The sequence below is a fragment of the Triticum aestivum genome, chromosome 4B (assembly GCF_018294505.1).
Source record: "Triticum aestivum cultivar Chinese Spring chromosome 4B, IWGSC CS RefSeq v2.1, whole genome shotgun sequence".
NCBI classification, from domain to species: Eukaryota; Viridiplantae; Streptophyta; class Magnoliopsida; order Poales; family Poaceae; genus Triticum; species Triticum aestivum.
The window spans coordinates 5,778,339-5,789,886 of NC_057804.1; the positions used below are offsets into that span (position 1 = coordinate 5,778,339).

Below are 11,548 nucleotides of genomic sequence, written 5' to 3' on the forward strand. Positions count from 1 at the left end.
GATGCTCTTAAAATTCAAGGATTATAATTCCAAAATGTACTATCAAAATTTCCATCATTTTACAACATTAATATAATACTAATGTGGATCGAGATAATCGTTAAGAAACGACACCAATATTGATACCACACTAGAAGTCACTAAATAAAATGTATATTTTATCCAGAAAACTTAAACATCGTTAGTCATATATTTTTGGCCATTTTCTGGCTAAAAGTGCATAAAAACATTATCATAGCAAAAACCTTTTAAAGCGGAGAAAGCTGTTTAAAATTCAGAAAGGCCCCAAAAGACACATTTTGGCTCGAAGCCCACTAGAACGTTCACAGCATTATATATGATTATTTTGTACATAGAATATACTTTTACTGAATGTAGAACAGTCAATCTAATGAAATAGAGACAATGCACTGAGAGTCGAACAAACAACCAAAATTACAGTCTGCTCTAAAAGCAGGCCTTGGCCCACGAGGCAACCTGGGCTGGCCAGCCGGCAAGTGGAGCCCATTCTTTCCTCTGGCCCCGATTCTCCCGGCACCTGTGGCGTGCGAGGCGACGACGGCTCGCCGGCAACCATGGCGGCACGGCTGGCCTGTTCGCCGGGGCGCGCGTGCCTCGATGGCTCAATGCGCGTGGCCCGGTCAAACTCGCCGACCGCGTGGCGACATGGTCACAAGGCTAGCGGGGAGGATGCGCTGGTCCCGGCTGGGGATCGACGGCGCCGTGCCCGGCGAGCCCGAGGCCACGGACGAGAGAGGTGGCCCGCACGAAATGGAGGCCATGTGACGCCTTCAGGTAAGTTCCCCCAACCCTCTTCCTCTGAATTTTCAGTTTGGGAAATGGTGTAGGGTTTCGGAGATTGGGGATTCGTAAAATGTGCAAATTTTCATTAGGGTTTCGGAGATTGGAGATTTTGAAAGAAATCACCTACATTGTGTCATGATTGATGAAACGAGTTATGGAAACTTGATTAGGACTTTACATTGATCGTCAACGAAACACAATGTAGGGATAAACGAGGCGATTCGCACTAGCCGGAACGTGATTACCAAGAACTTATGGTGATCGGCATCTTATCTTATTACTATATCAACCAACCAGAAGCAATCAGGCCTATCGATTAGTTAGATAACATATATTAGGCCTAATAGGATCTGATCTGTCTGTGACTAGGTTGGTTCTGACACTAATGTTAGCTCTTACTTAAGGATTAACGTAGTTACATCCTAATTATGGTCTGACACTAATGTTAGTTCGTATGTTATTCCCGTCGGTGGATTGATAAAATTCTTGGTAGATCAATTTAGGCATGCAGATTCAGTGCTTCGGCCCAGATGTGGAGCATGGATGGATGAATATATCTCATAACATGATAACATACAAACGTGCATACATATAAAAATATGCCAGAACTAAACATCTGAAGAATTTACAGAATGAAGATCGTTGCAATTGCTTGAGGTTTTTATGTATTTGGAGTATCATGCATGCGCCTGGTTAGTTACCCCTCTAATTAACCAGACTTGGTCTCTTAACAAATTTTAATTTGTGGCTGGCTAGCTGTGCACATTTAGTTATTTCCACTCTTCCTGTTCTTAATTACCACCAAAATAGAGAGGGCTGGCCTAGCTGCATTTACAATTAGTTCTTGCTTCTTGTCCTTGTCGCGCCTTTGCCGACTTGCGCTCCTTGTTAGCGGTGAAGACCTTGGCCGCGAACTCGGAGAAGGCGGCCTCGTCCATCCCAATCCGCCGGTTCTTGTAGCAGCTGAAGATGTCCGGGTTGCCATCGGGGCACGGGTCACCGGCAGGGTCCCACCACGAGCCCTCATGCCGCATCCCCGCGCGGCTCGCCATCCACCGGAACACGAACTGCCCGCCCGCCGCCCGCTGCCTCCACCCCATCGGGTAGAACTCCATGATGCTGCTGTTCCGGTCCATGAAGAGCAGGTTCGTCATCTGCGCCCCGTGCGCCGAGATGAACACGTCCGTCCTGCTCAGCAACCTCACCTTTGTTTTCACCATACCAAATTAACAAGAGGTCAGAAAACCATGCGGTTGTATATGTGATGTTTTGAATCAGTAAAATTAGGTACCTGGTCGCAGAAGGTCAGGTTGTCGGAATGCGCGACGGTGAGCACGCAGCTTGGCCCGGCCACGCGCGTGCACTCCTTCTGGAACACCCGCTCGACAGCCGCCTCGTCCTTGAAGGACCGGCCGCCCGTGCGGAAGAGAATGGTGACGCGTAGGTTTGTAGTTTCATTGCCGGCACCGGACGTGTCGACGACGCCACACTTGGCCCTGGCCTTGCACCGGATGAAGTCGAACGCCTCCAGGAGCCTCTCCGTGCTCAAACCGGCCAGGTTTCTCCTGAAGACGACGGCCTCTTCGAAGCACACCGGGACAGTTCCAAACTCCTCCGCAGCCACCGGCGCACCGGTAGCCGCCTCGGCCAGTGACATCAGCCACCCACTCATCCCGGACCTGACCTCGCCATGGTGGAAGAAGGCCCACTTCGCGGGGGCGGGACCGCACCCGCGCCTTGCGTGCCACGACACCAACGGCACCAGCGACGTGAGCCCGTGCCACAGGTTGGAGTGGTCGTAGAAGGTCTCGGACAGGAGAGCAAGGCCCGGCCGGAACTCCGCGCCGCGGGGTAGCGCCCCCGGCCACGCCAGCGCGTAGGCGTTCTTCGTGCCGTCGCGGCGCGAGGGGGCCGCCAGGCAGAGGAGGCGGCCCGCGGAGGCAGCGGACGGAAACTGAAGGTTCCTCGCCTCGCCCGGAGGCTCGGAGGTGTCGTTCAGGGTGCTGATGAACCACGTGTCGGCGCCCTCACGGGTGTCCTTGAGCGGGAGGAAGGTGGCCGACGCACGGAGGCGGTCGTCGACGCCATTGCCGAGCCTGCTGGCGCATTGTACGGTGAAGAAGAGGGTGAGGGTCTCCAGGTGGAGGTAGAAGAAGACAGTGAGCAGGATGGGAGGGGTGAGGTAGAGCACCTTCCTCGTGAGACGGCTTGGGCTAGTGTTGGAGGACTTCATGGTGGATTGGTGTTTGTCTGTGAGACACCCCATTAGTGATGCCTAATTAGGTTAACTGGTGAGCAGAGTGCCCATGCATGCGAGCAACTGGCATGCTTTTATAGTGGCTGTACTGGGAAAATCACACATTGACCTCAGGATAGTTGTATCCTGTATGCATATTCTACTGAAAGTGAAATTCTGATGTTGCCACAAGCCAAAGGCACTACAAGAAACATGTCAACTTGCGACCATCACTATTGGTCGCTGAATGGTTTTGGCACATGCTATAAAGATGGTCATAATCTGAATAATGGATGTATATATCCAAAATCAAATTCTTCATCGAGCAACTAAACCATACCTTCCCAACTACTGAAAGGTCTCATGGACACACATCGCCAAGTTAAAGATCTTTCTAGCTTTCTTTCCTCTGAAAAATGAATTTAATGCCAGTTCATCGGGAAAAAAATGGATTGGAGATCTCATACATTTTGGTTGACAATTTAACAACGACACTACACATAACAATAGATGTAAATATCCAAAATCAGATCCTTCATCAGGCAACTAAACCATACCCTCCCAATTATTGAAAGGTCTCATGGACACACATCGTCAAGTTAAAGATCTTTCTAGCTTTCTTTCCTCTGAAAAATGAATTAAATGGGTGTTCATTGAAAAAGAAATGGATTGGAGATTTCATACATTTTGATTGACAAGTTAACAAGTATACTACACATAACAATACTGTCACAAGAAATATCATGTTAATATTAGCCGGGGACATTCATCATCTTAGGAGAAAAAAAATGTTTGGCCATGGAGTATTCATCTCAGTGGATATATAGTGGAACGCTTTAAAATTTCTTGTGGTAACATGCATGACGCTCACTAATGCATGAGCCTGGTACTTAAGGTAGCATACACTTGACAGTAGCAAACTCTTTTACATCCAGATTCGCCTTTCTTTAATGTGATAATTAAGACTTGATCTTCAGTTTAATTGAGCTAATAATTTATGTAGCATACACTTATCTTTCAAACTGTCTCACTTTTGTGTCTTCCAACTTACAATTTGTTGTTACTTCAATTACTGAGCGAGCTAAATTAAGTAGAGAATCAACCTACACCAACAAAATAAAGCTACTTGAACCCAAGAACCATCAAGACCAGCTGGGCAGTGTGTTAGTTTGACGGGTAAAAAGGATGAACACCCCGGAGTAGCAGCAAAGCGAGATAGAGAGAGATAGAGAGAGACTTGGTCAGACCTAGCAGCTACGGACGGAGTAGCAGCGAAGCAAAGTGTAGCCGTTTTTACAATTCAGAGTGCTCCAATAGATACTCCCTCCGTCCGGAAATACTTGTCCGAGGAATGGATGTATCTGGATGTATTTTAGTTTTAAATACATCCATTTGTATCCATTTCTATGACAAGTATTTCCGGACGGAGGGAATACATAGATAATGCATGCTACCTTCGTCGACAGGAAGGAAATCGACCGGGCTTGAGTTGCAAGCAAAGCGATATCCTTGGATTCTAGCTAGCCCAGAGGAGTAGGGGTTGACAATGGTAGCTGGATAAGCTAAACACGCACGAGTTTTGTGGTGGCAATGCTGCATGCAGATCGAGCAACTGGTGGTAAGGAAACTCCTCTTGCGTGCTGCGAGATAAAGCGTAACGTGGGAAGCAAACAATGTGCTCTAGTCCAGTCAACCGGAGTATTGATTTCCCCCTCTCTGCATGTCTGTCCTATCACTGATTGAGCATGTGATCTTTGTTTAAGATAATTGTAGTACGTGTTTAAGAAGATACTTGCATTGCTTAGACAGGCAGAATCTGGATCTGCACTGTAAGTTGAACTTTCTCATGGCGCAAGGGCGATGAGCCGTACATATTTTTGCAGGTAATATAACAAAGTGGGCGCATTTCTCAGGAAACACAAAGGCTGATTGATCAACAAGTTCAATCAGCAACCCCTGGCAGGTAAGGGTATATCATCGTTTCTTGTTTAGCAGCATCTCACAGACGGGTGGGCCCAGGAACGGGCCATGTCCGACCCAAAATTACGGCGACAGGTCAGAACTGGTAATCTTTCAGTTAACGTTATCTTTTAGGTCGTCTCTGCATCAGAGGGCGCTGCTTAAAATTGTATTCGTTCAAGGTTCTGACCGATTGCAGTGTGAAGTTATCTACAACTTGATGCAGCAGGGCCTTTGATTAATTCCCTTATGCTTGAAAAATCATCATGCCATTGCCATGCCAGTTCTGTTGCCCAATATTCACTTTGATTTGGTCGATTAATTCTGTTCGGGAGCTTAGATCAAAGTAGTAGATGACGAGTTTATTATGGGTTTTTAGGCTATGTATGCTAGTTGCGTGTGATCTTGTTTCACATAATTGTAGTAGGTGTTAACAACAGCACATGTCTTTCCTCCTCCCCAAGAAAAGTCTTCTTCCTCCTCCCGCCGGCGCCTCTGATGGCCTTTGGGCCGCCGTGGTGCGGAGGATCTTGGCCCCCCGCCGATGACGGGATGGACCCCGCTCTCTTTTTTAATAGGCTCGGTGTCTTGGTTGGGACTAGACCGTGGAATGTCCATCAGTAGGAATGTGTCCCATGTCCAATCCCCGTCCTGATGGTTCGTCTAGTGTCGTCGAAGAGCGTGTAGAGGTGTCTCCATCGGATCTCACGAGATTTGGTCGGTGCTTGTCTTCGATGGATCTATTTGGATCCAGTTTTCGTCTGTATGGTTGCACGTTCGATCCTTCCGATCTACGACTCTCTTCATCGCTGATGGTTGCGCTGGTCCTTTGTGGACATAGCACCACAACTTTCCGACTGTCTAGCACAACAAGGTTTGCCCGGCCGATGCTGATGGCGCGCCTCGCCTTCGGCCCGCTCTAGTGCTTGTAATCATTACTAGGTGGTCAATGAACCTGATTGTAATCTTTATTATCTTTGGTGTTTATTGTATTGGTATCATTGATTATGAATAGATCAAAAATTTCTCTCGGTAAAAAGAAATGGGAAGATGCTTATTGCTTAGACAGGCAGGCTGCCTGCTCTGAGTTGAATCTAGTTTGGTTGGGCATTGGTTGGTGTGGTTGAACTTTCTCATGGTGTATGAACTAGTAGTATGAAACAAGAGCCGAGACAATGACAGATTTGTTTTTATTACTTCGCATTAAAACAATTGGCTGGTGGCAAGGCAACTTAGAGCTTGGTTTCTTTCAACTAAGCATATATGAGTAGGAAAAAATCGTGTTCAAGCACACACATAAGACGGTGAAATTCATTTGATTTTAGAATTCGGTTTGTTTTCATGACCAGTATCCAAAATATTGAACATAAAGCCTTTTTTTTATTTCTCGAACTTGATATGTGACAAAATTTGATTGGGCTAAACAAGTAATAGTACGATGACATGAGGAGCTAGCGCATAGATAGATACATGTTGTGCATGTAATGTAGTAACTCAGAGACTCGATATCACAAATGTTCAAACGACCTTTTATTTTATCTTTCCCTCTCCTATCCCTCGATGGCTACGGCAAGCAAACTCTCCCCCTCAGGCTTGGCCGGCGAGGCTGTCGGTTCGACGATGGCCAAGGGTCGGACGTAGAAGCCGATGGCGTGGAGGAAGTCTCCAGCGCGGCAGAACATGCCGACGAGGCTGCCACCGTCGAGCACCGGCAGGCTGTGGTGCGCGCCGTCCCCTCGGCCGAAGGGGCCATAGGTGGCCCCCTGGTTGGTCACAAACTTGAGTGAGGTGACGCAGTCATCGATCTCCTTGAACTCGAACGGGCCCACCGACCAGGCGACTTGGGTTACGTACTCCGTGGGCCCAAGGGTGATCTGCGAATTTTGGAATAAGAGATAGATAGATAGATAAACAATTGAATTTGAATTTGAATTTGAAAGAAGAGAGCTGACCGTGTCTTCCTCTACGCCTCCGGTGCCGCCCCAGGGCCCGGCGGTGTGCAGCTGCCCGCCCTCGTCGGTGTAGGTGAAGGCGACGGAGTCGATGACCTTGCCCCTGCGGACGACGATGCTCTCCAGCCGGTGCGGCGCCGCAGCCCTGACGTCGATGTCGTGGGCGGCCCCGGCGTCACTGCCCCATGCCCCCAGCTTCACCACCGGGCTCGGGCTCTGCACCTGCACGCGCACACAGACACAACCAGCCGCCATGAGCCCTCCTCCTGTGAAGAAGATGGCACAGCACATCATGCATGCTAGGACTTGGGCAGACCATTTCGTTGACGAACTCTCGCGCGGCCGCACAACGAATGAAGCACCGGTGGAAATGAAAGTTGATCAGGCAGGCACTTGAATGAATTTTATATGCAGCAAAAACACACGAGAGGAGAGTAGTTGGTTTGGGTGGATGCGCAGCCTCCACGTCTCCTCCTACTCGATCGTGGCTACTTGGAATTATGAGGATTTAATTTGTTTGTTGGACACAGAATTTAGTGCCGACTCTGATGTTTTTCGATGGCGGTGGTTTGATCTACTTCCTCACCGACGTGCTGGTCTATGTGGACCGCAACTTCGAAGACTTCCCGTCTCCGGTAAATCCGTCTCCAGATTCAAGGTCGGGCAGGCTCTGAGGGAGCAGCAATGACGGTGCGCCTTCACTTCATGGTGGTGTTGTGGTTGGTCGGGCTTCGTAGGGGCCCGATTGTAATTTTCTTGTTCTGTGAGTTGTCTTGTATTACTGTTGTTCTTTAATATAGTCCTGGGTGATTTTTGAAGGAAAAAAAACTAGAATTTTTGTCCAAAAGGACCACCTGGCCAACGAAATTGACAATAAAAGATCACCTCTGAAACATATTAGCAAAAAGGACCCACAGGGCCATGGCGGCAGGCACGCCAGCTGACACGTGGCACCTGCCACCACAGTGTGAGGCAGCAGCCCCCGCCGCCAGGCGGCCAGGCAGCAGGCTGCAGACCACAGGATTCCCGCACCGCGACGGAACAAAGCCCTGTCGGTGGCCCTGCCGCCACCAGACGAGGCGGCAATGCTGTTGTTGCGGCGCGCGGCGCGACACTGCTGGAGCTGACGGTTGGTGGTGTTTGACGTTTCTGCCGACACCGATTGCAGTGTTTTGGATCACGCGTATTTCCCGCCTAAAATTTCTTCCATTCGCCCTATTTTTTCGCCATCAAATTTGTCATCTTAGCCTATAAAACGAGGCATTGAACCTCTCTTCATTCATCGTCCAGCCACCCTTGAAATCGCCACTGCGCTAAGTGTGTCACGCTTTATTTAGCCGGTATGAGTTCGCCTTGCTCGGATCAAAGCATTAGGCCGAGGAAAATGAAGAATGCGAGTTTGCCCTCCGGGGATGGCAATCCTGCGGTGTTGGTGTGGCGATATTTGCAAGGTGACGGATTTTTAACAATGGTTGGGCGTGAAGTTTTTCATGTGCGTCAATTATGAGGAAGATCCACCCATAGCTAGTTCACCGTATGACAAGCCTCCGATGTGCTTTAACCATCATGAATTGACATACTATTGGTTTTTGGTTGATTATGTATTAACATTCTTGTTCTTGTTGTGGTCTCCCCCACCTCTGTGCATGTACTATCCTTGGATTGACACGGAGATGCCGGCTTGGACAGTGACCGAGATTTGTGGAAGAAGTCGCCGTGCATGGGATAATTTCTACGCGGAAGAGCGACGCGAAAAGGCGGCAGCAGAGGCGAAAAGATGCTTACTGCTTGGACAGGCCTGCTCTGGGTGCAGGAGGAGGGTCTATCAATTCTCTTATGCTTGAAAATTTATTAGGTCACTGTTTGTAGCCATCGCTAGGTGGTCCATGGACCTGATTGTAATTTGTATTATCTCTGGTATTTGTTGTACTGGGCATGATTGATTATGGATAGATCGAAAATTTCTCTCACAAAAAAAGAAAGAAGAAGATGCTTATTGCTTAGACAGCCAGGCTGCCTGCTCTGAGTTGAGTATATCTAATTTCCCTGGGTATTAGTTGGTGTGGTTGAAACTTCTCATGGTGTATGAATTAAGAGCCGTGACAATGATAGATATTTTATTATTATTATTTTGCATCAAAACAGTTGGCTATGATCCGGTATAATTGCAGCAATCAACAGCAAAATATCTCTCTGTGATTCCATAGGATCTTACATTTCTTTACACAGGAAGTGATAGTGTAATGACATGAGGAGCTAGCGCAGAGATAGATACATGCACATCATGTGCATGTAATGTAATTCATATACTCGACATCGCAAACATTCAAATGGCCTTTTATTTTATATTTCCCTTTCCTATCCCTCGGTGGCTAGGGCAGGCAAACTCTCCCCTTGAGGCTTGGCTGGCGAGGCCGTGGTGGATTTGACGATGGCCAAGGGTCGGACGTAGAAGCCGATGGCATGGAGGTAGTCGTCGGCGCGGCAGAACATGCCGACGACGCTGCCGGCGTCGAGCACGGGCAGGCTGTGGTGCGTGCCGTCCCCGTTGCCGAAGGGGCCGTAGGTGGTCCCCAGGTTGGTCACGAACTTGAGCGAGGTGACGCAGGCCTTTATCTCCTTGAGCTTGAACGGGCCCACGGTCCAGCCGACCTCCGTCACGTACTCCGAGGGGGCCAGGGTGATCTGTGCATACAAGTATATATATCAAGGATTTTCCGGGAATTCCGCAAAAAACAATATTCTGAGGAGTTTTGGAATAAGAGATAAATAAACAATTAAATTTGAATTTGAATTTGAAAGAAAAGGCCCACCAGGTCTTCCGACACGCCTCCGGCGCCGCCCCAGGGCCCGGCGGCGTGCGGCTGCCCGTCCTTGTCGGTGTAGGTGAAGGCGAGGGAGTCGATGACCTTGCCCCAGCGGAGGGCGATGCTCTCCAGCCGGTGCGGCGGCGCCGCGGTGACGTCGATGTCGTGGGCGGCCCCGCCGTCGCTGCCCCACGCCCCCAGCTTCACCACCGGGCTCGGCCCCTGCACCTGCACAAAACGAGCACCTGCCATGAGTCCTCCACGCCTGCCGTTCATGGGACTATTTCTATGACACACCATTTCGTTAGCAAACTCTCGCGCGGCCGCACAACGAATGAAGCAGAGATGGAAAGGAAAGTTGAGCTGATCACTCATCAGGCAGGCACCTGAATGAATTTTATATGCAGCAAAACAGACGGGAGTAGTTGGTTTGCGTGGATGCGCGGCCTCCACGTACGTCTCCTCCGACTTGTGCATGCATGTGTATCATACTCGATCGTGGCTACTTGGATCGATTTATGAGGATTTAATGTGTTTGTTGACACACAATTTAGTGCTGACTCTGATGTTTCTCTTGTAATGTTGCCCGTGATTATAAAGAGTATCATGCATGTCATATACTCCCTCCGTCTAGGAGCATTAGCCATCTTAGAGCAACTCTAGCAGACCCCGCAAAAGGCTCTGACCCGCAAAATAACCGCCAAAATACGGGCAAGCGCGGAAAATCCCGCTCGAACAGACACCGCATCCGCGTCCGACCCGGAAAATTTTTTGCGGGACGCGGCAAAAGATCTCCTCCGACCTCTAGTTTCACGGGGCGGGAGCACAACCCGAGCTCGACCCCTATCTGCAGCGGGATTTGGCGGGAGGGACATTTCTGAGCGGCCATTCCCGCTCCTCCCACCCCCGACCACCATTGCTCCCGCCACCTCCCGCTCCCGTTCATCCTTCCCGGCGTTCAGTTGCCGTCATGGATGACACCTTGCCATCCCCTGTCTCCGCCAAGGTCGCGCACGATCAATCCCCTTGGGCAGATCTCGTCGCCGGCCATGTTGGCCCCGCCGTCGCCCAAGGCGCCACCGCGGCTGCCCGCAAGCGTCAGGGCAGCGTGCTCGTGCAGGGCGGGAACCCGGCTGCCCCCGTCGGCAGGGCCCGCACTCCGGGCGCCAACGCGGCTGCGCGATCCCGGCCAGCGGCGGCAAAGGTCGCCAAGGTCCCGGGTGCAAAGCGGAGGAAGATTCTGGCTACAAGGCGGTCAGCTACTTCATCCACTCCCTCCGGCGATGAAATGGGTTCCCCTGCGATCCCGCTCAACGGTGCTGCTCCCACCGTAGCCGATGTGTTCGACGAAATGGGCGCAAGGTATGGCTCGGTCATCCGTTTACTCTTCGGTCATGGAAATAATCTTTGCTTTCGCGATTAGTTCGTGACTTGTTGTCGTTCGCTATGGCGGTGGTTCGAACGCCGAGTTCGTGAACTTGTTGGACACCAACGCCGTTGACATCGATGAGGCCCTATTCGCCGCATTTGAGTACAATGAAACAGAGGGCGGCGTGGATGATCATGGAGGTGAAGATGAATTGGAGGAGATTGATGAGTTGGCGTATGAGAAATCGCAAGTAAAGAGTGGAAAAGGCCAAAGATCAAAGAACTGCACGATCTTGGAAGACCAAATCTTGATCAAGGCATGGAGTGTGGTATCTCTTGATGCATGCACGGGTACTTCTCAAACCGCCAAGAGGTATTGGCAAAGGATCGAAGATTAATACTTCCGCATGATGGCAAAGTAT

The 11,548-nt window shown here is 49.9% G+C and overlaps 3 protein-coding genes across 3 annotated transcripts; all 3 read right to left on the minus strand.

Moving 5' to 3' along the window:
* Positions 1-1,351: 1,351 nt before the first annotated feature.
* On the minus strand, positions 1,352-3,247 carry LOC123094158 (uncharacterized). The gene is made up of 2 exons (XM_044516215.1): positions 2,096-3,247; positions 1,352-2,009 (listed from the first exon to the last, which is right to left on the minus strand). The coding sequence occupies exons 1-2, from the start codon at positions 3,068-3,070 to the stop codon at positions 1,626-1,628; spliced, it is 1,359 nt and encodes a 452-aa protein (XP_044372150.1). The 5' UTR covers positions 3,071-3,247; the 3' UTR covers positions 1,352-1,625.
* Positions 3,248-6,359: 3,112 nt separating this feature from the next.
* Positions 6,360-7,448, minus strand: LOC123094159 (horcolin). Its single transcript, XM_044516216.1, has 3 exons — positions 7,268-7,448; positions 6,952-7,173; positions 6,360-6,873 (listed from the first exon to the last, which is right to left on the minus strand). Exons 1-3 carry the CDS (start codon positions 7,268-7,270, stop codon positions 6,550-6,552), a joined length of 549 nt encoding a protein of 182 aa, XP_044372151.1. The 5' UTR covers positions 7,271-7,448; the 3' UTR covers positions 6,360-6,549.
* A 1,677-nt stretch (positions 7,449-9,125) lies between these two features.
* LOC123094160 (horcolin) lies at positions 9,126-10,180 on the minus strand. Its single transcript, XM_044516217.1, has 3 exons — positions 10,056-10,180; positions 9,765-9,986; positions 9,126-9,636 (listed from the first exon to the last, which is right to left on the minus strand). The coding sequence occupies exons 1-3, from the start codon at positions 10,131-10,133 to the stop codon at positions 9,310-9,312; spliced, it is 627 nt and encodes a 208-aa protein (XP_044372152.1). The 5' UTR covers positions 10,134-10,180; the 3' UTR covers positions 9,126-9,309.
* Positions 10,181-11,548: the final 1,368 nt, after the last annotated feature.

Coding starts and splice junctions, on each gene's coding strand:
- LOC123094158 (XM_044516215.1), bottom strand. CDS start 3,070: ATGGGGTGTCTCACAGACAAACACCAATCCACCATGAAGTCCTCCAAC. Junction 2,010..2,095: donor ACCTGACCTTCTGCGACCAG/GTACCTAATTTT, acceptor GTGAAAACAAAG/GTGAGGTTGCTGAGCAGGAC.
- LOC123094159 (XM_044516216.1), bottom strand. Junction 6,874..6,951: donor GAGGCGTAGAGGAAGACACG/GTCAGCTCTCTT, acceptor CAAAATTCGCAG/ATCACCCTTGGGCCCACGGA.
- LOC123094160 (XM_044516217.1), bottom strand. CDS start 10,133: ATGAGTGATCAGCTCAACTTTCCTTTCCATCTCTGCTTCATTCGTTGT. Junction 9,987..10,055: donor GAGAGTTTGCTAACGAAATG/GTGTGTCATAGA, acceptor CGTTTTGTGCAG/GTGCAGGGGCCGAGCCCGGT. Junction 9,637..9,764: donor GAGGCGTGTCGGAAGACCTG/GTGGGCCTTTTC, acceptor TTGTATGCACAG/ATCACCCTGGCCCCCTCGGA.